Genomic DNA, 22,787 nt, shown 5'->3' with positions numbered 1-22,787 from the left:
AGTGGAAAGATTGTTACAAATATACTTTACCAGTCCTTTTGGCTTCTAAATATAATTACAGTTGATTCTCTGTGTGTGTGAATCTAATGAGCTTTCCTTGTTATTGTTGCAATAGGAAGCCATCAAGGAACTGGAAAGCCTTTTGTCTCAGAGAATTTATTGTCCTGACAACAGAATCCGACGGTGGGATCGACTGGCTCTTAACTTACACCAGCACTTGAAGCGCCTGGAACTGGTACTCAGTAATGAGACATACGTGGGGCTTTTTTCATGTTTAAATGAATTTTTAAAATACGGCAATCTTTTAAATGCCTTAAAAATCTAAATGTAATTAGAACATTTATTTCTTCTGTTAACATACTTCTTTTGTCCACGTTCTTCCAACCCCAGAAGAAATGCTAGGGAAGTGGACACAAGCTTTACAATAAAGACAGGAGGCTTTTGTCTTCTCTTCACTGATATGGGAGATGGGATGGCAGTGGACTCTGTTGGGATTTAGGAATTAGCATCTAGGAGTTCAAGGAGAGGGAGAGTGAGACGTCTCAGCCCTCAGCAAATGCCTTCAAGGAAAGTGTTTTTTATTTTGGAAATGGTGATTTTCTTTCTTTGTTGCACAGGGCCTCCAGGTGGAGAGAGTGGTGAAAACACATTCCCTTCCTTCTCTTACTGCAGGCACTTAGGAGTAACTCTGTGCTCTCAGAGGCATTTTGCTCTATCTGCTGTTGAGTCATGTGTTGTCTTGTCTGACTAGCCCCGAGCAGGCCGCCTTCTGTCACTGGTCCCCATGTTTCCTGTGGATCTTGGCGGACTTGGAAGTAGAGGGATTCTGTCACCTCTGCAGCAGGGCAGGATGGGAGCTCAGAGAATGCTGCTGTTGAGCTGGTGGCAACAGTGGCTCTTTGTGTGGCTGCCTTGGGTCCCCTCCCTTCCATCTCCATTCCAGCCTGGCATTGAATGAGGGAACTGTGCCTATGCGAGATTTTGTCTTTTCCAGTGGCACACTGAGTCAGGGTGATGTAGGGGTGGAAAAAATTGACCATGGAATGTGGAAACATGACATACTGGTTTTACTGCCTTAAACTGAAAAAGTGCTGTGTTACCTTGAGTGCCAGGGAAAAAGCCAGCAACCGCTGTTTTCTCTTGTGGAGGTGGGTGTGGAGCTGCCTGACCCCTCCGTGTCTATGGAGGCTGCACTAGCAGGAGAAATCCTCGTTAGCCCAGAACCGAACGTGGAATAGAGGAAGCTTGTATTTATGTCCCCTCTTATTTTCAGTGAAATAAAGATTCAAAAGATTTGGCAGATTTCGTCCTTGGTCACAGTTCTACCAATAGGAGCATTCACTCCTATTCATAAGGACAGACAAGCCACTGAGCTTTTTTTTGAGATGATGCTAAACAATCCGAGTTCCTTTTAACCTTTTCCCAGAGGTCTTACAAGCTGCACTCAGAGCTTTGTTATTCTGTTACCATTCCTAATGTGCTTTGCATTAGTCTCCAGGGAAGGAATCTACTGGCTGCATGCTTATTCCTGCTGTGAGCCAGCAGGTGACCCAGGCCCAGCCAGGGCAGAGGTGGAGCTGGCCCAAGCAGCCCCTCCTGGGACCAGGCCTCCACCCCCGGCCCTGCTGCTTCTGCGGCTCATTCTCACCTCTGCATTTCTTGTGGCCACTTGACTCCTGTTGACCTGAACCTTCATTGATTTTCACTTTGGTGCTTTTCTGTTGTTTTTTTCTATTGTAAAATGTATCTAGCATACATAAAATTGGCCATTATAACAGTTTTTAGGTATATAATTCAGTGGCATTAATTATAGTCTGTTGTGCAACTAACACCACTATCACCAAACAGAAACTCTGTAACTACTAAGCAGCTCCTCTCCAGTTTCCCTTCTCCCAGCCCATGGTAACCTCTAGTCTAGTTTCTGTCTCTAGAATGAAATATTATTTATCCTTTTGCATCTGGCTTATTTCACTTACCATAAAGTTTCTAATCTTTGTCCGTGTTGTATCGGGACTTCATTTTTAAGGCTAGAGAATATACCACATCTTACCTACTCATCTCTTGCATTGTTTCCATCTTTTGACTATTGTTAACAATGCTGCTGTGAACGTGGATGTACAAATATCTGTTTAAGTGCCTGTTTTCAATTCTCTGGGTTCTCCCTAGGAGTGGAAGTACTGGGTTGTATGGTAATTCTACATTTAGATGAAGTGTTTGTCACAGTGTTTGCAATATTTTTTTAATTTTTATTTTTTGGTGGCTGGCTGGTATGGGGATCCGAGCTCTTCACCTTGGTGTTATAACACCGTGCTTTAACCAACTGAGCTAACCATCCGGCCCTGTTTGTACGATTTTTACCAGCAATGCATGAGGGTTCCAATTCACATCCTCCCCAACACTTAATTTCCATTTTTCTGATGATATCCATACCAGTAGGTGTGAAGTGGTATCTCCTTGTGATTTTCAGTATTTCTGTTTGTGTATTTGTCTGACTCTAAAGAACCTTAGGAAATACACTTAACTCCTCCAAATCTTAGATTCTTCTCCCTATAAATAAGGAATCTGGCCCAGCTCTGTGTTCCTGACTGCATGGGAGATTCACCTGGGAGCTGTGACATGGTCAGGTGTCTGGGCCCTGCTTTGGAGATTCTCATTCTGTGGATCAGGAGGAGGACACATGTTTTCTTTCAAAGCTCCCCAGGTGATGTCCTGAGAATCACTGAGCCAATTTTTTCTCTAAACTCTTCTCTGGCCCATGACATAGGTGTGTCCCTGAGGTTCGTGATGTCTGTGAGGAGGTGGCCGCTGGGATCCACTGTCCACGTGGATAATAGGCCAGCTGTGTTTTGGCACATTTACAGTGAAGATTATGGTTGCTCTGTGCATTAAAAACATCTGATTAAGATCTAAAGAAGTAGCCTGTATTTCTAGAAGTGCTGTTTGCTCATTTGCTAATTAGAAAAATTGAATAACTAACAGTGGAGTTTCCTGTCCAACTAAATTAATGGATGCTCCCAGAGGATCTTCTGGAATCCTGATGTGTGACCACGTTATCTGCTAGGCTATTAAGTGCATCATGGAAGGGCTGGCGGATCCAGATGTGAGAACAGGGCACCGTCTTTCACTTTATCAGAGAGCTGTGCGCCTGCGAGAGTCTCCAAGCTGTAAAAGGTACACGCATCTCCTCCATCGGCTACCAGAAATGAGCGTGGGAGACGTGAGGCACGTAAGTACATATCCTTCCAACGCTTTGGACTTAAACCCATTCACTTGGGCTTTTTCTGGCTGGAAGCAAGCTAGGATGGTTTTGGGGGCATATCTTCTTTTAGACTTGGAACACCCCAGAGCTCATTTTGGACAGTGGCATGGCCACTGCCCCCATCTTCATCCTGACGCCTGGGCTGGCTGGTTTGATCACACCCTGGGTGGAGTGACACAACCCCTGAGTAGGGACTCATGGCATCTGCCAGTTTCACCTGCTAGTCAGGGGCCTAGACGGCAGCCCTGGTGGCAGATGCCGTCCCAGGGCCGGGACAGTGAACTGTCACATCCTCGTAGGTGTGCAAGCGTGGGCCACATGCCGTGCGCTCTGCTGAGTGGCTGGCTTTGGGGTAGGAAAGCTCATCCTCAGGACACTGCGGGTGGGTTTCCAAGGAGTTTCGCTGGAGCGAGGCTGACAGGCGTTCTTGTGCTGCCATCCCAGGTGACCATCACGGGCAGGCTGTGCCCGCAGCATGGGATGGGCAAGTCTGTGTTTGTGATGGAGGCCAGGGAGGCTGCCACCCCCACCACGGTCCTGTGCTCTGTGGAGGAGCTGGCGCTGGCCTATTACAGACACAGTGGCTTTGACCATGGTAAGCAGCAACTTTTCTCCCATCCCATCCATCACCACATGGATGGACAGTGCTGCATGATGGATGGTTTGTCAGTAATGGGTTTCTGTTATCTCTCTGTCCTCTCCCACAGTAGAAGACACTGCTGCTGGGGGGGTGTGGGTGGAAAAGGAGTTTACTAAGTAGAGCATTTAAAGGTGGTCTTCCCATTCGGTCGGTATTCACCCCCTAGCACCCACGAGGAACAGCGCTGTCCAGTGGGAGGTCAGAAGCAAGCGAGGCCATTTTTGCTCTCAGCTTGTTTTGGGCTTGGGAAGGGACACCAGAGAGGCTGCCTGATAACAAGCTGCTGGAGGAGCCGAGGGCTGGGATGTCCTGAGGGGGTGAGCAGGCCCCGAGTCAGGTCACAGCTTTGAGGAGATCAAAGGAGCAAGGCCGGGGATGCCAGCATCAGTGGAACCAGAGGAGCTGCGAAAAAGAGCAGCGATTGGAATCCCTTGTAAAATGAGCTCTCTGCATCCATCTGAGGGAGGGGAAAGGACGTCAGTAAGAATCAGAGCTCTTCCCAGCTTCCTTTCCAGTGACTCTGTGGGGTCTCCCCTGCCCCTCCTGCACCATCTTTGCTGGTGCACTCCTGGGGGGCTGGGACCTCAATGTAAAGCAGTGGCATCGTTGATGGAAATGCAGTCAGTAGGAGAAAAGCACCACTGGTTTCCACGAGCCCAGCATCTCTTCTGCCTTTCACTTTCTTTGGTTTCTTTTTTATTGGTGGGAGAGGAAGGCCTGGGTGTGCACACGTGTGTGTGTGCACTAATGCACATGTGTGAACATGTCTGTTGTGTGTGTGTCCGTGTGTACGTGCCTGTGCAGTGCAGGGGCAGGTGGTCTTGTGCCTCTTGAGCTTGAGCGTGACTTTGTTCCTTGAGCTGCTGAGACGCTTTTGTTTCTTTAAACCAGAAGTGCACAGGGACCACAGTCAAGGTTGCCTCCAATCCTGTTTTCACAGGGGGTTAATCTGTATTCCTTGGTGTCTTCTTGGTTTTGAATTTTGTTGGTTTCAGAGGCCATTTTCTGAAATGTTTAGAGCCCAAGTCAGAATTCTGGGAAGTTTCGAGAATGGGAGTCCTACGGCTGTAAGCTTAGAGTCATAGTAGCTGTTGCAGGGTAGAAAGGAGGGCTGGTGAAGGTGCCTAGCATCTGCTTATTGGCATGTAAATGTCCAATAGTGAGAAACCCATGTGGCATGCAGCTGAACTCAGCAGCTGAGAGAAACTGAACACATGTCCCCTGGCCATGGAGAGGGAGGCTGCACGCCAGCCTCGACAGACCCGGACCCTAAATCCTGTGCCTCATCTCCCCGCAGAGCCGGGCACCCCCTGCCTCCCTGCTTGTGAGTGCTGGGAGCTGGCCTCGAGCCCCCACCTTCTGCCCGACCTATGTGCTGGCCTTACAGGGTCAACCAGGTCCTTCAAGTCATGACAGTCTGCTGATGTTGTCCTCAGAGGGTCTGTACCTGCGGAGTGAGCTTCTATGTATGTGGCCAGGTGGGGCTGAGAGAGGAACTGCACATGGACTACAACAGAGGCCATATTTGGGGGTGGGACTTGGCCACTGAGCATAACCTGAGTAGACACAGAGGAGTTTAGAACCTGCTCAGCCCCTCCTCTGACAGTTGCATGGTTGGCATGGGGCCTTTTGTGCCATCTGTGGATTTGCAGTGTAATGCTCTTCTTAGAGGGTCTTCGTGTGCACAGGGACAGCTGAGGGCAAGGACCCTCTCTGGGGAAGGGTCCCTGGCTGCCCTCCCAGAAGTGTGGCCCAGTCCATAGACTACACGTGTCATGGGTGGACCCTGCGAGTGCAGAGGGCTGTGTGTTTGCTCTTTTTGTGGCTTCTTTAAAAATGAGAGATGCTCTGGATGTCTCTGTTGTAATGTGGTAAGCCTAGCAGTGAACGTTTTGTTTTTAAATAGTTGACTCATCTCTTTTGTCAGTTGGAAGTGGCTTGTGTTTGGGTATTTATCAACCTGAACTTCTCTTCCTCTCTTTTACTTTCTTGGCTTTTGGTTTCAGGATGAACTATCAATTCCATGCTTTATCTAAGGCCTAGGCTCAAGAACAGACTTATTTGCCTTATAACTGGTAAAATGAAATTGTCACTCTTGACCCTTAGTAAAATGTAGAACTGAGCAGAAAAAGTAAGAGCAGGTAACAAGAGAGGCAGCTCCTCTTTGTCTTATCAGAGACGAGGTGTGGCACAGGCCTCTGTCCTGGAGACACCTCAGAGTGGCTCCAAAGTTCTCCTTTTCAAAATGTTTTTGTGATGGAAGACAGCGCACATGCCTTTGTACCGTGGAGAGGATAGAATGCTGGAGCCCATGAACCTACCCAGTTCCATACGGCCTTCCTTCTGTCCTCTCCCCCTCCCTCCCCCCAGACATGATCTCAGGGTGCTGGCTGTGTGCACATGTGGGTCCCTCCCAGGACACCCATCGAGTCCTTCTGTCCTCGTGTCTAGGTTAGGCAGGACTCCCTTCCCTGCACCCGTGCTCTAGGGCTACTGGTGTTAACAACATGCTGATATCTTCAGATGTGTGAAAGTCAGGACATGATTTCACTTCAGTGTCATGTGAGTGGTCAGAAGACCAATGAGGACCATCAGAGGACAACTGCCAGGTACGATTTTACAAAATCCAGGTTCCCTTCTGGTGAGCATTAGGATTAGTCTGCATGGTATCTTTACCACTTACAGGGAGGGTGATGCCATCAGGGAAGAAGTGCCAAGTCCAGCGAGGACACAGTTAGGACAGTGGGTCAGAAGGCTAGACACGAAGACTGGAGTGAAAGTCCAGCCCCAGAGGATGCGTCGCAGAGGATGTGGACCCTGGGTGGGGCAGAAGCGGGAGCAGGCGCTGTGGCCCAGGGGGCAGACTGGGAGCCAAGCATTCTGAAATGCTTTCAGTTGAGCCATGAGCCTGCAAGACAGACACAACTCCTTTCCCAGAGGGTAAAATTTTTTTTTATGTGAAATACTTTTCATTTATTAAAATTAGTGCAGTGAAAGTGAGCTGAACCCTTGCTGCCAGGCTTTGTTCCAGAGGGGCGTTTGTGTCAGGGCACTCACAGACCCCCTACAGGCACAGCTATTTCTGAGTTACTCAGAAAGATCCCCCCCCCAAAGCGATTTCACTTCTAGTAGGAACGCATAGCGCACACAACTTAGGAATTCAGGAGTGACCTGACCCCGTGTTCACACAACTTAGGAATTCAGGAGTGACCTGACCCCGTGTTCGTCACTGAACAGTGTACACACCAGGACAGAAAGCTGATGAGAGATCAAGCCCCAGCTTTATTCCTGGCGCGCAAGAGCCCAGTACCCTGGCACAAAGCTTTCTAGTAAAAGTTAGAGGACTTGGCTGCAACCAGGACACTTGTGTCCTGTTGTTCCTTCTGCTGTCCTTTTGAATCATGGAGACAGGCTGCAGGGACAAGGGGCTAGAATTGAGAGGGGGACAGACAGAGAGAGCCCAGCACAGCCTCAGGGATACAGGCCATGGGAGCTGGCACACACTGCTCCTTGTGGAGGGCAGGTCTCTGTCCCATGTGTCCTTTCAAGTGACACAGGGTGAGCAGGAAGCCCTGTGCAGACGAGCTGTGGCTGACTGGCCTCTGCTTTTACCCCTTCTCACTGTGGCCTCATACACAGGTGGAGTGGGGTCTGTGTGTAGCAGGGGAGATCAGCCAGAGCAGCTTTTCTGCTAGCGTCGTGGGTGTGTCAGGACAGGCCCTGGTGGCCGGCACCCTCTTGGCTATGGCAGTAATGTGGGGAGTTGTCCACACAGCCACCCTGGTCAGGTGCAGAGAAGCCTGGCTTAGAGAGAAGGCCTAGGGAGCTGGGGCTCGCTCAGGTACACAGGCCTGTGTGCTGTGCCATGACCTGAGCCCTTCGTCCTGCTCCAGACTCTGCCTCTGGCTCTTTGTATGGCCTTGGGCACTGATTTCTCCCTCTGAAGTTGGCTCCCAACCAGGACGATGTGTGTGTGATGTGCGGAGGCACAGCCTGAAATAGATGCCCTTTAAGGCCAAAGGTGGTGTGAAAGCCCTGAGTGCTGGGAACACTGGGAACACGGCTCAGGCCAGAGCATGTGATGCTCGGGTGAGTGAGGTGCGTGGAGACAGCGCCTGCTACGTTCAGGGGCGTGGGGTAGCTGCTGCCAGCCCTCCTCCTGCCAGATCCTCTCGGGGAAGTGTTTTTTCAGGGGTGGCTGAGGGGACACCTGCACCAGAGCTCGCACGGGGACTCTGCACTCAGCCCGGACACTAAGTCACACCCTCTGGAGCCTGAGGAGGGAATCAACTTTTTTTTTTTTTTTAAATATGTTTCTTAAGTTATTCACTAAAGTTTGAGAACCACTGCTTTGTGGCTTTGAAATATTCATTTGAGTTTTTCCATGGCTACTAAGATTTTTGCCCTTAAACAAAGCTTCTGTTTATAAACAGTATAGTATAAAAAATGGGCTAGGAACAGCATGAAAACAGCATTTGCTACTGAACCTAAAATATTCCTATTCTTTCCTTGAAATTAAATGTGCAGTAAGTTATGGTGGTGTTTTTGAAGAAACAGCTGGTCAGAGTGTTGTGCTGATAACACCTGTATGGGCGAGTTGCCAAAATAAACAAGACAAAACAGACAGGTAAAACTGATTTTCCCTGCGTGTGTGTGTGACTTTGTCGTAGGGATTCACGGGGAAGGGTCCACCTTCAGCACCCTGTGTGGCCTCCTCTTGTGGGATGTAATCTTCATGGATGGGATACCTGACGTCTTCAGAAACGCCTACCAGGTAACCCTGTGATGTGGACCGCGAGGACACTGTGCACGGTTGTGACTCCGCCCCACCTGTGTACTGCATGTCTGTTGCTGTCAGAGACTTGTCTCTGTTAAGGTCTTTTGGGTCATCCACACCTCACATTGCTAACTCCACTGTAAAAATAGCTTAAACTCTGATTGGTAGAATTTCAAAGGTAAGGATGTTAAGTTTTAAATGTTGTCTACCTGCAACATTGCATTTTATACTTTCAGTACAAAGTGCCTTCAGCTTCAGCCTTCGCTGAGCACCTGCATGGCCCAGCCACTGTGCCAGGGGCTGTCACATACATTATCACATGGGCCTGCTGAGAGGTCTACCGATTTAAGCTAAAAAAAAAATTTTTTTTTTCAAATTCTTACTAAAAAAAAACAGTGGAATAAATTGCTTTTATAACAGATTACATATACCAGATAATTTTTACATGTCTGTTGAAGGAAAGGATGTGTTAACCAATTGGTCAGTTTCCAAGTTTTGTAGGTACCGAATATTCTTCCGATTAACCCAGCCCTCTCCAGGCACGGTATGAGAGCTTGCTTTTGCTGTGACACAGGCCTTCCCACTGGACTTGTACACAGACAGCTTCTTCACAAGCAGGGAGCCAGCCCTTGAGGCCAGGCTGCAGCTGATTCACAGTGCCCCTGCCAAGAGCCTGCGAGCCTGGGTGGCAGCTGCATGGCAGGCCCAGGAGGGCAGAGTGGCTTCCCTTGTCAACTGGGATCGCTTCTCTTCTCTTCAACAAGCTCAGGTAATGGTTTACCTGCATGGCAAGATTTGGTCACAAAGTAACACCTCCCCAGTGCTGGGTGTCTTTTTGGCAACTGTATCAAAATACATGTGCACACACATACATACATAGGAGTACGTGTATATATATTTACATATATATGGATAGATACGTTTGCACTTGTAAGATATATGTGTGCATATGTTAATACCCCATCCCCCAGCCCAGATGCAACTGTTGGTGATGAAAACATGTTATGGCATTAAAACAGCTTGTTATGCCTTTTCTACACCTGAGTTAACAGCTTCCTTTGGCTTGACCTGTGGACCCAGCAGATAGGACCCCTTCTCTGTCCCACAGCTGTTGGCCTCTGTGTCACTGCTGTCATAGTCCTGAGTTCTTACTCCAAAGTCCTCCCTTATAAGCTCCCCAGGATTTCCATACTGGGCAGAAGTCTGATAACTGACGAAAAGAGAACTGATTTCCCAGAGCTTGCCAGTGGGAATTTTAGGTTTTTCTCTGTCTCACAATCACTTGAGCCTATTCAGTGCCTGTCACAAGGACAGTGACTAACTCCATATGTTTTGTGTTCAGGATCTTGTCTCCTGCTTGGGAGGCCCTGTCCTCAGTGGTGTGTGCAGGCGCCTGGCTGCTGACTTTCGACACTGCCGAGGGGGCCTCCCTGACCTGGTGGTGTGGAATTCCCAGAGTCATCGCTTTAAGGTTAGTAGAGCCAGAATGGAAAGTCTTATTTGTAATTTGATTAGCAACTAAATCAGAGGCCACATTCTAGGCATTTCTTGCATGGCTGTTGGCAAGATCGAATTTCTCCTAGCTATGGGGCTGAGGGCCTAGCTCCTGTGGCCTTGCACCAGGCCACTCACCACGAGGCAGCTTGTTTCACTGGAGCAGGCGAGTGAGGAAAGAGAGAGTGTGAGCAAGACGAAGTCACAGTCTCTTAGAACTTGATTGTGGAAGTGATATCTCATCAGTTTTGCTGTATTCTATTGTTAGAAACAAGTCTTGCCCACACCCAAAGGGAGGGCATCACATGGGCCATGGACACCAGGAGCTCCTTTAGAGGAACCCGAGAATGAGCGTCTCCTTAAACGCTGTCTGCCGGGCCACACTGGCCTCACCCTAGCCCAGCACTGGGGCTTTGTTTTGTTCTCATTGAGTTCTGTGATTTTTAAAAAAATTATATATTCTGGATGAAAATCCTTTATCAGTTATATTTCATCCCAGCCTGTGGTTGGTCTTTTCATTCTTTTAACAGTGTCTTGAAGAGCAGAAGTTTTAAATGTTGTGGGTGAACTTAGAGAAAATCATTAAGTGAAATAAGACAGGCACAGAAAGAGACATGCTGCATGTCCTCACTCATAAGTGGGAGCTAAAAAGTAAGCAAATAAAAAAAGAAAGATACAACAATGAATAATTTGTTGAACTTTCTAAAGGAGAGAAAAGAACTGAGGTTACCAGAGGGGGGAGGGGGAGGGGGGCAAGGGAGGAATTGGCAAAGGGCCACAAGAAACGATATATTGTTGAATATTCTAATTATCCATATCACATATCACATGTATTGATATTCAACTCTGTACCACACAGATCAGTACAATCAGCTGTTTTAAGTTTTAAATCTTGACAAAGTCCAGCTTACCTGTTCTTTAACAGATCATGCTTTTGGTGTGTTATGTCAGAAATACTTGCCTAATTCGAGGTCACAAAGAGTTTCTCCTATGATTTCCTCTGTAAGTTTAATAATTTTAGGTTTTATACTTAGTTGTGTGATCCATTTTGAGATGTTTTTTGTGTACAGCGTGGGGCATGGACTGAAATTCTGGGTGGGGACATCCAGTTGCTTTGGGGCCTTTTGTTGAAGCCTGTACTTCCCCCACTGAACTGCCTTTGCCTCTGTCAAAAATTAGTGACCACATATGTGTGGGTCTGTTTCTGGACTCTCCTCTGTTCTGTTGTTCTGTCTCTATTACTTGATTATTGTAGCTTTCCGTTAAGTCTTGCAGTCAGGTAGTATCAGCCTTCCAACTTTGCTCTTCTTTTTAAAAGTTGTTTTGGCTCTTCTGTGTCTTTTGCATATTTATTTGAATTATAAAATCAGCTTCTCAATTTCTGGGGGGAAAAAAACCTACTGGGATTTTACTTGGTATTGCTTTGAGTCTGTAGATTAATATGGCAAGAACTGGTATCCTAACAGTATTAAGTCTTGATCAATGAACATAGTGTCTTTCCATTGAGTTAGATTTTAAAAAAATTCTCTCAGCAATTTTTTTAGGTTTCAGCCTTGCATATCTTTTGGCAGATTGATCCCTAAGTTTTTCATATTTTTTTTTTGATACTTTTTAAATTGTATTATTATTTAAAATTTAAATTTCCAGTTGTTTGCTGCTACTATATACAAATACAACTCTTCTGTAAATTATTGAGAGGATATGGACATTATAACACTAAGTGTGGATTTATATATCTCTTCTGGCATTTCTATCAATTATTTGCTCTATATATTTTGAAATTGTGTTATTAGATGCATTTTTACAATTGTCATATCCTCTTGATAAATTGATCTTTAATCATTATGAAATGACCTTTCTTTATTCCTTGTAATGTTCTCTTAAGTTGACTTTGTCTGACATTATTTTTAGCCACTCCAACTTTCTTTTGATTAGTGTTATAATACATCTTTTTCCATTCTTTTAATCTATTTTACCCTTATATTTAATGTGAATTTCTTGAAGGAAGCATATAGTTTGGGTCTTACTTTTGAATCCAACTTAACTACCTCTGCCTTTTAACTGGGTGTTTGGAACATTTACATTTAATGTGATTATTGAAATGCTTGGCTTTAAATCTTGGTACTTGTTTTCTATTTGTCTCAGCTTTGTTCCCCTTTCCTGTTTTTCTGCCCCCACCCCCCCTTTAATTAAAGATTGCATTTTATACCTTCATTGGCTTGTTAGCTATAACTCTGTTGTGTTTAAGTGGTTGCGTTAGTGTGTGCAGTGTATATCTTATTGCCTACCTTCAAGTGACATACAATTTCATGTATAGTATAAAGAACATTTCAGCAGTGTAGTTCTATTTCTCCCTTCCCAGCCTTTTTGGTGGTTTTATAGGTCTCCATTACAAGTTCTAAATCTGTAACACATTATTTTTGTTTTCTGCAGTTGATTAATAGGAGTCTCCATATTTACTCATGTAGTACCAATTTCAGTGTTTGTTATTGTTTTGTATAGATCCAGATTTCCATGTGATATTCTCCTGCTTGAAGAATTTCCTTTAACATTTCTTGAGGTGGAGGTCTGCTAGTAATGAATTACTTAGGTTTTGTATGTCTTAAAAAGTCTTTATTTCACCTTTGTTTTTGAAAGATATTTTCTCTAAGCAAAAACCTGTATGGTGAACAGTTTTTTTTCTTTCAATACTTTAAAAATATTAGTCCATTGTCTTCTAGCTAGCAGTTTCCAATGAGAAATGTATCTTTTCCCTCTGGCTTTTAAAAATTGTGGCTGCATTTAAGATATCCCCTTTATTGATGATTATACAATTTAATTATGGTATTTCTTAGTGTACTGTTATTTTCTGTGCTTAGGGTTGAGTTTCTTGGATCTTTGGGTTTATAATTTCATGAAGTTTGGAACATTTTTGGCCATTATTTCTTCAAATATTTTTCTCCCCTTTCCTTTGGGGACTCTAATAAAACATCTGTTAGGCTGCTGAATGTGTTTGTTAAAATTTTTTTTTCTATACTTCACCTAGGATAGTTTTTAATGCTGTCTTCAAGTTCACTAATGTGCAGTGAACAACACTAACACCATACCATCCCTGCCTTCATGAAGATGATAAACAGTTTAATCTTATGATAAATGCCATGAAAGAAGTGCATAGAAAGGATTCTACTTAAGAGATATGGTGGACCACTCTGAGATCCGTTTAAGCTGAGCATTGAAAGATACATCAGGCATGTGAAGAACTGGGAGAAATGTCCTAGGCAGAGGGAGCAGCAAGTAAAGGGAAGGCCCTTAGGTAGGGAAGAGATTGGTCTCTTCCATGAACTGAAAGGAGGCCTTGGTCGGCAGGAGCCAAATCCTACAGTTTTGTAGGTCACAGCAAGAAGTTTAGATATAATTGCAAATATGACAAAGTAATTTGAAGGTTTTAGGCAGGGAAGTAGCAATCCAGTGCATGCTTTAAAACAATTTTCAATTGCTGTACTAAGAATCAATTTATTAATTCTCTGTGAAGAACTGTCTAGTTTCTACAGAATGGAAAACTTCTCAAGGAATTTAACTATGTGTATGTCTTATTATATATATACTGTGTTATATATATATAAACACAGTGGTGCAGTAGAATAACCCATTGAAGTAGTTGTTAGGGAAAACTACTATAGCTTATTTGGATGGCTATTCAGGTTTCAGTAAGATACTGATAATTTTTAAAACTTACCTTCCAGCTGGTAGAAGTTAAAGGCCCCAGTGATCGTCTTTCACAGAAGCAAATGATCTGGTTGGATGAACTGCAGAAGCTGGGGGCTGAAGTAGAAGTCTGCCACGTGGTTGCAGCTGGAGCTAAAGGCAAAGGCCTTGGCTAAGATGGTCATATGTTGATGTAAGGTTTTTAAAAGTGTAGAACATCACTACATTTTATTTAATTCTGATTTTGTTATTGTCAATTATAAAACTGACAGTTTAATGACTCATTTAAAGTGTCTGTATCACAAAACTTGGTATTCACTTTAATACACTCATTGATGCCACACAATAGGTAATGAACTTTTTAAAAGGTCAAAACCTGGGCCGGCCCGGTGGCGCACTGGATAAGTGCGCCACTTGGGAAGCGCGGCGGCGCTCCCGCCCGAGGGTTCGGATCCCACATACAGACCGGTTCCCGCTCACTGGCTGAGCGAGGCGCGGGGGCAACACCGAGGGTTGCAATTCCGTTGCCGGTCCCCGGTCCGGTACGGGGGCAACACTGAGGGTTGCGATCCGTTGCCGGACACGGAAAAAGACAAAAGACAAAAAAAAAAAAGTTCCCATTAAGAGATACAAATAAAATGATAAGTCTAATATTTGTTTTAAATTATTCCAGCAAAAATGTTAAAAAGGAGAGGGAGAGTAAATTTAATAGAAATGGCAAAATATGAATAATTGTTCAAGCCAGAAGATGGTACAAGGAAGCTCATATATTCTCTCCACTTTCGTGAATGTTTAAAAACTTCCATAATGAAAGTTTGAGCTATTCTTTTAACTTCCACTAGACTGAAAGCTCTCTGAAAGCAGTGATCATGACTGGTTCACCACTGTACACCCAGGGCCCAGCGTAGGGGCTCAACAATTGCTCAAATGAGGAGTTCATAATAAAGTGGGCTAAACTGTCAATCCAGTGGGTCTGGGTGCTCAAAAAAAAAAAAAAAAAAAAAAAAAAAAGGTCAAAACCTTGGTGGCCATTTTAGGAGCTGGATTTGTCTGTGTTAAGTTAGACTTACAAAAAAGCTGGGAAAAAAGCCCCCAAAACAAACAGGTAATGATTCACCTCTTTAGGTCTTTTACAGAAGTAACATAAACAATGTTTCTAATATATTGGAAATGGAGATTCTTGAATTTATCTAAGCTTTTAACATTTAGCTGTTAAACATCCTTGTTTTATGATTATCCAAGAAGGGCAGAAACAGTTGAAATTCTGACTTCTTTAGGAATTAAAAAAACAAATCCTCATGAAGTTGCTCAACTTATGGCACCCGTGAATGTTCACGCTTACCACTTGGGCCTGGATCACCAAAGGAATGAGTAGTTTTTCTCAGAAGCAGTTGTCCCTTACCGTCCTTCTCTTTAGAAGCATCACTGAAAACTAGATTAGAGGGAATTTTCTGTATTGACAGTGTAATTAAAACAGGGCTGCTCATCACTTCTGGGGCTCAGGCTGGGGAAGGGGAGGAGTAGGAAGGTGATTTATCTGAATAGCAGACCCAGGAATCAAGGACCAGGGTCCCAGTCTTCCGTCAACTCCTTCCAGACCTTCTTGGGGAAACATTACTCTCCAGTTTTTGTACTTATTGAAAGGAAGGACCAGTTAGGACATGCATGGCCCATTCATACCTACATGGCTGTAACTATAGCCACTTCTGTACTGATATTAAAAATGTTATTGATCATTACCTCATCTTAGAGGGCAAGCAAACAGTCGCATGGGTGACACACAAGTACAGGTGGGAGAAGATGCCTTCACCTCTTCAGTCACTATGTTCTTGTAGATCAATTCACAGTGATAACTACAGCAAACAATTTCTGTGGAAATTTTATTTAGCAGTCAAAATTTCCTTCACATTCATTATTGTTGAACAAGATATCTCATCTTCCTGCTTATCCTACTTTAAAGTCATCAGTTTTAGGCACAAAGGTTTTAGTTTTCTCTCAAAATCAAGTTTTATCTACTTGATCACTGCTATAGCAAGCAAATTCTGTTGAAGGATGTGATGAACAGTTTCCACCCTCTGTTAGTAGAAATTAATATCCTTAAATAAGCTTAGACATTTTTGGTTTTAAATTGGCTTCCATCATAAAATAACAGTAAGACGCTGTACATTTTTAAGTTCACACTACACAGTCCAACGCTGTCTGGCGTTGCATGGCATTCCATCAGCACAGGCTCCGCTCACAGGGCCCTGGGGACCGTGAGTGTCCAGCTCTTTCTGGTACACTATATGCAGCCACACTTGCCACTTCTGTCACCAGTGTCCTTTCTGTTAGCAGAGGTACGAAGCAGCTTTATGATGGCCTGACTTAAGGCTGTTACAGTTGTTTTTCATATTATGCATGATAAACCGTGGCACAATAATCATGATATGACAACTCCCCAGCAAAAATGTAAAAAAAACATATTTTGCTACATTTGATTATCATATAAAAATATGCACTTTTCTATTTTAAAACTATTAATAGTACCTCATCTTTTTAAAACATGTAAATTATCAAAAAATGTTATTAAAGGAGTTGAAATAATTATGTGAGGGAAGAAAGTTATAGAGAAATAAATGCTCAATCCAAAAAATAAATTTAGAACAATCTGTAATAATAATAAGGCAGCTTAATGAAAAAGGGAGAAATATTATTACACTTTCAGTGGCAGGATATGCTGTGGTGTTTTAAGGGGATCAGAGCTGGTTTCCAATCAAGAACTATAAAATATTTAATAACAATAATGCTATTTGTATAAACTGAAAATAGTCCTTATTTTCCAGGCAATAAGTTGGCAAAAACATTGGGTTTATACACAAGATGAATTTCCTAAGACATTTTATAAAAACTTCTGTCTTGTTAAATCCATTATCAAACAATTTAAAAAGGCAAATAATTCAAATAGAAATAGCTATTCAGTACATATAAAACACGTTATCTTGAAAAAACCTGTTTTAGAAAAGGAAATAGCCAACTATATTACTATAAAAATTTTCAAAATCTTAAGATGGCAGTTTAAGAAACTTTAACATAGTCAAATTTGAAAATGTCCATCTTTTAAACAGGGAAAGGGGTGGGGGTGTGGTGGTGCTAAATATCACTGCCATAAAAAGCTTAAGCTTTGACCCCCCCACAGCATTAGCTATGATGTCATAGGTTGAAAACAAGGTAGTTTTAGGAATTTAGGAATAGTTCACTATTTATTAAAATGGCAGTATTTTGAGAGAAGCCCATTTTTATTCCTTCTTTTCTCTCTTCCTAAGTGTTAATAACCCTCAGAGAGAAGGGACTTCTGTGTAGGTGCCCTGACTTGTGACCTCAGTAGTTATTTCCAATGGGAAGCACCAACAATAGGTTACTACACTGGAAAGGTGACAGGAAAGCCCACACCACTTCCAGGCAAGCCGTCTGTGTTTGAGTCTGGGTTTCAGTGTAGACAGCACCCTCCTGTCTGTGGCGCTCACCTGCCGGATGGAGCTGGGCTACCTCTGCCACAAAGGCAGCCTGAGACTCTCAGAATCAGCTCCCCACAGGTTGCTTTGTCCTCTGGATTTCAGAGGGGCAAAAATGTGGCTTTGGGGACTCCTTGCTATTGGTTTGAAGCTTAGTCCAAAAAACTTATTTGCAATATGCAGTGATATTTTAACACCTTAATTTTAAAAGGTGGAATTATATTCTCCTCTGTGTTATTCCATACCTTAATATTAGTGTCAAAGGCACTTCTAAGTTTAATTACATTATCTCCAGCAAATGCTTCAAAATTAACAGTGCATATCATTTTAAAGCTAGTCCTATGAGGTTAAAAGCCAGCTCATGATTTCAAAACACAGTAATCTAAAGTCCCTCCTAAACAAGGTGATCTAAAATAATAAATTTTGGCCTCGGAACACTGAAAGCTCACCAGGTGAGTTCAATTAGAAATAACAGAAAGTTACCAGAAAAATACATGAATACCTAGGAAAGCCTTGGGGGGGTTTTACTGAATGTTGCTGGAAGTATACTAAACACTAATTTCTTAAGTTTCCTAGTGTCTGCTCCTTTGGGCTGCTAATCTTAGTATAAATTAATCTTTTAGGTGGTAGGAAAAATGGACGCAGACAGAACAAATGTAGCAGACAAAACCTGGTTAGTTTGATCACAGTTACAAGGATGGGGGGAATGCTTGCCTGCATATCACTTTAAAATGAGCTAGATCAATGATGACAGAAAGAGGACATAAAAAGCAAAATTTACATCTTTTAAAATAATTGTGAAGGAAGCATGATTCAACATATTTTTAAATATGAGTGTGAATTTCTATTATTCTTATATATGCCTATGGTTAGCAATTTTAATTCAGAAAAATAAAATTACAGCTTCCCTCAAAATGTTCAGAAAATACTACATTTTAGTCTTCATTTGCTAGTGTCTCAGTAGATAACCATATTTTGGCCCCACTTAAAAATTTGCTTAAAGGCGTTCCTAAAATGCTTCGTCTGCACAGATTCCCTACAGGAGAAAACGGAAATGAGGAGGAGAGAAAATCTGGTGTCCCCGAGGTGCTATGCGGGCCACTGGCTCTGAAGTACAGCCTGCTCTGGCCCAGCTCCGCATAGCAGGCTTCCAAAGGGCCGCTGCACTGCTGCCGCACCATCCTGCTGAGCACGTCCACTTCATCAGCCAGGAGCGAGAGCTTGTGAAAGGCAGTGATGACACCCCCGAGGTTGATCTGAGCCTCGGGGACCCAGCGGAAGTAGCACAGTTTCCACAGTTTTATGTATGTTCCAGAGAGATGTGGCAGAATAACTCCGTGCAGGTTGACCGGTTTGGAAAACCATTCTCTAAAATACTGCTCCATATCACTGTTCTGGCTGTCAGTTTGCTGAATGGGGTCTGGCTTTAGTTTTAATATTAATGAATTTCTTCTTGGAAGTAATTCTTGGTCACCCATGAGTCCATTCTTTAAAGAAGATGGCATTCCTCTTAGTGTGGAGCTGTAGCTTTTCTGTGCAGAAGAGAGATTTCAGCATTATTTTCCTAGTGCTTCCCTCTTTCAGAAAGACTGTAAAGGTGCAGTGGCAAATACAAAATTAGCATTACAAAAAACTGATGCAATCTCAGTTCCCCAGAATATTTCCATTCTTTGTAGTGCTTAATCCTCCCCCCAGTAATTAAACTTTTTTAAAGGTGTTGACCACCTAGGCAATTACCGCCAGCCTGAATGGGGTAGGGAGGCGAGTGCATCCAATTCATTAACTTCCTTAAGTGCAACTTTCTAAGACATCTCGGTTAGGGAAAAATCCCCAGACCTGGGTGATTCTAGAAATAAGAATGGGCAGACTGGATGGGTTTCAGGAAACGGGCTCCCAGGCTCAGAGTTGCAGTGCTGATCAGGGCCTCATGGGCCTCAGACACCAAAACCAAACCTCGGGATACAGTCCTTTCAGTTACAAGGGGAATGAGCCCTTAGAAGTCTGCATGAGCAGTGTCACTGTGGGAAGTGACTTCACTTTTAATAGTATGTTCTGAAAAAAAGATGTGTGTGACCAAGATCCAACGCTCGATCCCTGTACCAGCCAGCCACCAAAAAAAAAAAAAAAAAAGAAAAGAAAAAGGCGTGTGGTTACGTGAGAACCAACATATTGTTAGTTGTAATTTACCTTTGTCCGTTTAAAAGACTTCACAGTGCCATTCTGTACACAAGGTGTGCTCTTTCCAATGTAGGAGGGGCTGTGGAAAAGGGTACGGTCCTTTGCCGTAAACTGAAGAGACCAGTCCCAAACTGAGGGGAATTTTAAGCCCTTTTCATCACCCAATTGGATATTTTTGCTTATAGCAAACTCCTGCAAAATAAAATATTTGAATGTTTGTAAAAAGATGCAAAACTAAAGATTTTCTCATGAGTTCCTTTTTCTGAGGAGCCATTCATCATTACACAGGCTGAACGTTCTGAACTAGAGCACTCAGAGCCCTCTAGAGCAGCACTTCCACTTCCAGGGAGAGGAGAGGTGTTCCTAGCCCGGGTGAGAGGAGGCTTGACTCTCTGCGGGAACAAGAGCACCGCCCCCTCTACACCCTCTGCGCAACAAGGGTGTCACTAAGACAAGCACAACTTCGCTAACACTATACACCAAGTCTTCAACGTGTCCAGGCTATTTTACAATTGCAGTATTTTATTCTTAGAAGGATGCAGTCACACATCTCAGCAGTTACCCATTGGTAAGTGGATTAATAAAATCTTTGGATGGAAATCACTGCCACCTGTTTTACAACTTATTTTCTAAGTGCACAGCCATACTTCACTTCTCTGGTGACCTTAAATATCTGGACCAAAGGCAGATCAACTGGCTTGAAGGAATCAACTCCCTTGTGGCCCTAGCATTTGGCCAAGACCACAAAAACCATGCAGCAAGGCGGGCCCACCTTGGGCCCCCACTATGGGCTGATATAGCCTGCTGACCCGGTTTCCCACCTCAGCAATCGAGGCAACACAGGGCTAAGGGGTGATAGATAGCCAACCACCTCACTGTGCAGAAGGACATGGAGTTCCTCTAAAAGGCAGACCAGACCAACTCAAACTATGCAGTCACATTCTGTGACATGGAGAAAGGACCCTTATCTTAGCCGACTGACAAAAGCAGGCTACCACAACAGCTTATATACCATAGTTTCCTGGAGGAAGTATTGCAAAATACTGAGTCTCTGGATGGTGGGAAATGATTGATTCTGACGAGTATTTGCTGTTCTGTACCTTTTCCTGTTTTCCAAATTTTCTACAAACAATAACAACAACAAAACAAGAATTTCTTTGGAAGTTATAAAGGTAAAGGGTAAACATTATTAGGAAAAAAGTACAGTAGCCAGGAGTCCATCACCACATCACAGCCAGGTGTGACAGCTAGAATCATCAAGAAATGGTTAAGCTATGTGACAGCACAAGACGTTTTTTTATTTTAAGTATGTAAAAATTCATTAAGTACCAAATATAGTTAAAAATATTTTTAGTTATTTGAAATTTCATCATACATGTACATGGATAAAAACAACCCATTTGCTTTAGAAAATAGTTTTGTTAAGAGTTAAAATCTAATAAAGCATAAACCCCAACCTGTTTTAAGGGCCCTGAAGGAAGTATATAGAAAAAACTCATATTTTTTTAAACGTGAAAGCTAAAAATATTTATCTCCAAGGAAGATCAGATTTTCCACAAACAGTACCTGACCACTACATTTAAGGTGGCTTCGGAATGGAAAAAAGAGGAAACGCCTTTGGATATGGCTGTGTGGGAGGGGCTGAGGACAGCAGTCGTGATGTGTTACAAATCACGACTCTTAGTGGCCAGTTCCCTGCTGGGAGGAAGAGAGCGAGGGACTCTTCAGCATTTGTCAGAAAAAGCCAAATTATGAAAATATAGCACTATATAACATGAAACAAGGAAAGCAGATGAAATACTTTTTAAAACTATTTGGTAACTTTTACTCTGATTAGAAATCTCTCTGTGGGCATACCTCAGCACATCCAGGATCCAGCCAAGAAGCAGCAGCAAGCAGTCAGTGTCTCTGGGGACCATCAGGTCCTGTGCTCAGATGCTCACTCACGCACTGCCAAGTCACTAGGACCCTAAAGCTTGTGTCCTCTTGTTTAACACTTAGAGGCTAACGAGGCTTTTGGCTCCTGAGGCTCAGGAACCTTTTGCAGGCTCACGCTGCCGGTGTGTGCAAGAGGGCAGGTGTGTGTAAAGGAGCAGGTGTGTGCATGGGGTAGTAAGGGGAGAATGGAGAAGAGAGCTAAGGGAGGCAAACAGCCAAGGGAAGGACTAGCTCTTGGTAAAAACAGGCACAAAAATGGTAGCAGTGAACGAGAAATGAAAAGAACTGGGAGACCATTTATTTTAGGAACAAAAAAGTCTTCCATGCCTCAGGAGCTTTTGAACCTATCACTGGTCCTCAGCACAGTATTTGGAAAGGTTAAATTATTTTAGGGAAGCATAGAGTATATTCTACAAAAATCTCCTTCCCAAGCTATTCAATCTAAAAACCCTCAGACAGTGTTGAGCTTCTCTGATCGAGGCGCCCCAAAAGCAGCAACGCTGAGCAAGCCCTACTGCCTATCGTGTTCTGAGAACTGAGTTCTGAGAGAAGACCTGCTTCCCCTCCCCATCGTGACTCCTGTTACTGCCTGTGAAATAAAACCCCAGCCCTGGTCCTTTTCTTTGGGGTGCTCCTCATTAATGCAGTTCTCCCTCCTGCAATAGCCTGAATAGAATCAGTTCCTTGACTGTCTACTACATTTTGTCTCTTATACCTACAATTCAGAACAACTCACATTTCTTTAGGACAATTGGCATAATGCTTCACAGTTTACATAATGTTTTCACTTTGCACAAGACCAAAGGCACACCTGTTAGTCTGATGGATCCATTTTACAGATGAAGATGCTAGGCTTACAGGCTTAAGCCTGAGAGGTATGTAGGCTGAGCATTTTTCCCAGGCCAGGGCAGAATTTAGATTTCCTGCCCCGCAGGCCTCGCTGTCTAGACCACGGCTTAATGCTGAGGCTGAAGACGCCAGAGCTCACTGAGAAGTAGTCCTCTTCCTAGAAAGGCTTCCTGAAGCCACTACTAGCCGTCCTTTCTGTCTCAGCAGCCACCACAGCACTAATGGGCTCCTCCTGTTCATTCAAACATGCATGTGGGAGGACATTGCTCAGCAGCAAGAAGCTGGAACTGGTTTCATGTCTGGCTTGAGACCCTCCTTAGTGAGAAAGAATTCTTCTCTCTAGTTCAATGAACTGTGACCAGAAACTTACAATCCTACCCAAAAGTGACTGCTGTATGACATATGGGATTCTGAGAACATGGTGAGGTACTAACAGCAGGGAATGTCAGTCTAGTACCATGCTACAATTCATCTCTT

The 22,787-nt window shown here is 43.7% G+C and overlaps 2 protein-coding genes across 2 annotated transcripts in view; one reads left to right on the top strand and one right to left on the bottom strand.

Moving 5' to 3' along the window:
* The window catches only part of FAN1 (FANCD2/FANCI-associated nuclease 1), an 18,292-nt gene extending 4,154 nt beyond the window's left edge, over positions 1–14,138 (top strand). The window contains exons 4-9 of the mRNA XM_008568546.1: positions 3,062–3,226; positions 3,704–3,854; positions 8,570–8,673; positions 9,251–9,445; positions 10,019–10,147; positions 13,893–14,138. Of these exons, the coding sequence (XP_008566768.1) occupies positions 3,062–3,226; positions 3,704–3,854; positions 8,570–8,673; positions 9,251–9,445; positions 10,019–10,147; positions 13,893–14,030 (882 nt within the window). The 3' untranslated portion in view covers positions 14,031–14,138. The remainder of the gene's footprint in view (positions 1–3,061; positions 3,227–3,703; positions 3,855–8,569; positions 8,674–9,250; positions 9,446–10,018; positions 10,148–13,892) is intronic.
* A 1,579-nt stretch (positions 14,139–15,717) lies between these two features.
* The window catches only part of MTMR10 (myotubularin related protein 10), a 47,071-nt gene continuing 40,001 nt past the window's right edge, over positions 15,718–22,787 (bottom strand). The window contains exons 15-16 of the mRNA XM_008568544.1: positions 19,533–19,715; positions 15,718–18,877 (exon numbers count right to left, since the gene is read on the bottom strand). Coding sequence (XP_008566766.1) covers positions 18,281–18,877; positions 19,533–19,715 — 780 coding nt within the window. The 3' untranslated portion in view covers positions 15,718–18,280. The remainder of the gene's footprint in view (positions 18,878–19,532; positions 19,716–22,787) is intronic.

Source organism: Galeopterus variegatus, unplaced genomic scaffold (genome assembly GCF_000696425.1).
Source record: "Galeopterus variegatus unplaced genomic scaffold, G_variegatus-3.0.2 Scaffold422, whole genome shotgun sequence".
NCBI lineage: Eukaryota > Metazoa > Chordata > Mammalia > Dermoptera > Cynocephalidae > Galeopterus > Galeopterus variegatus.
This window is presented reverse-complemented; position numbering and strand designations above follow the sequence as displayed.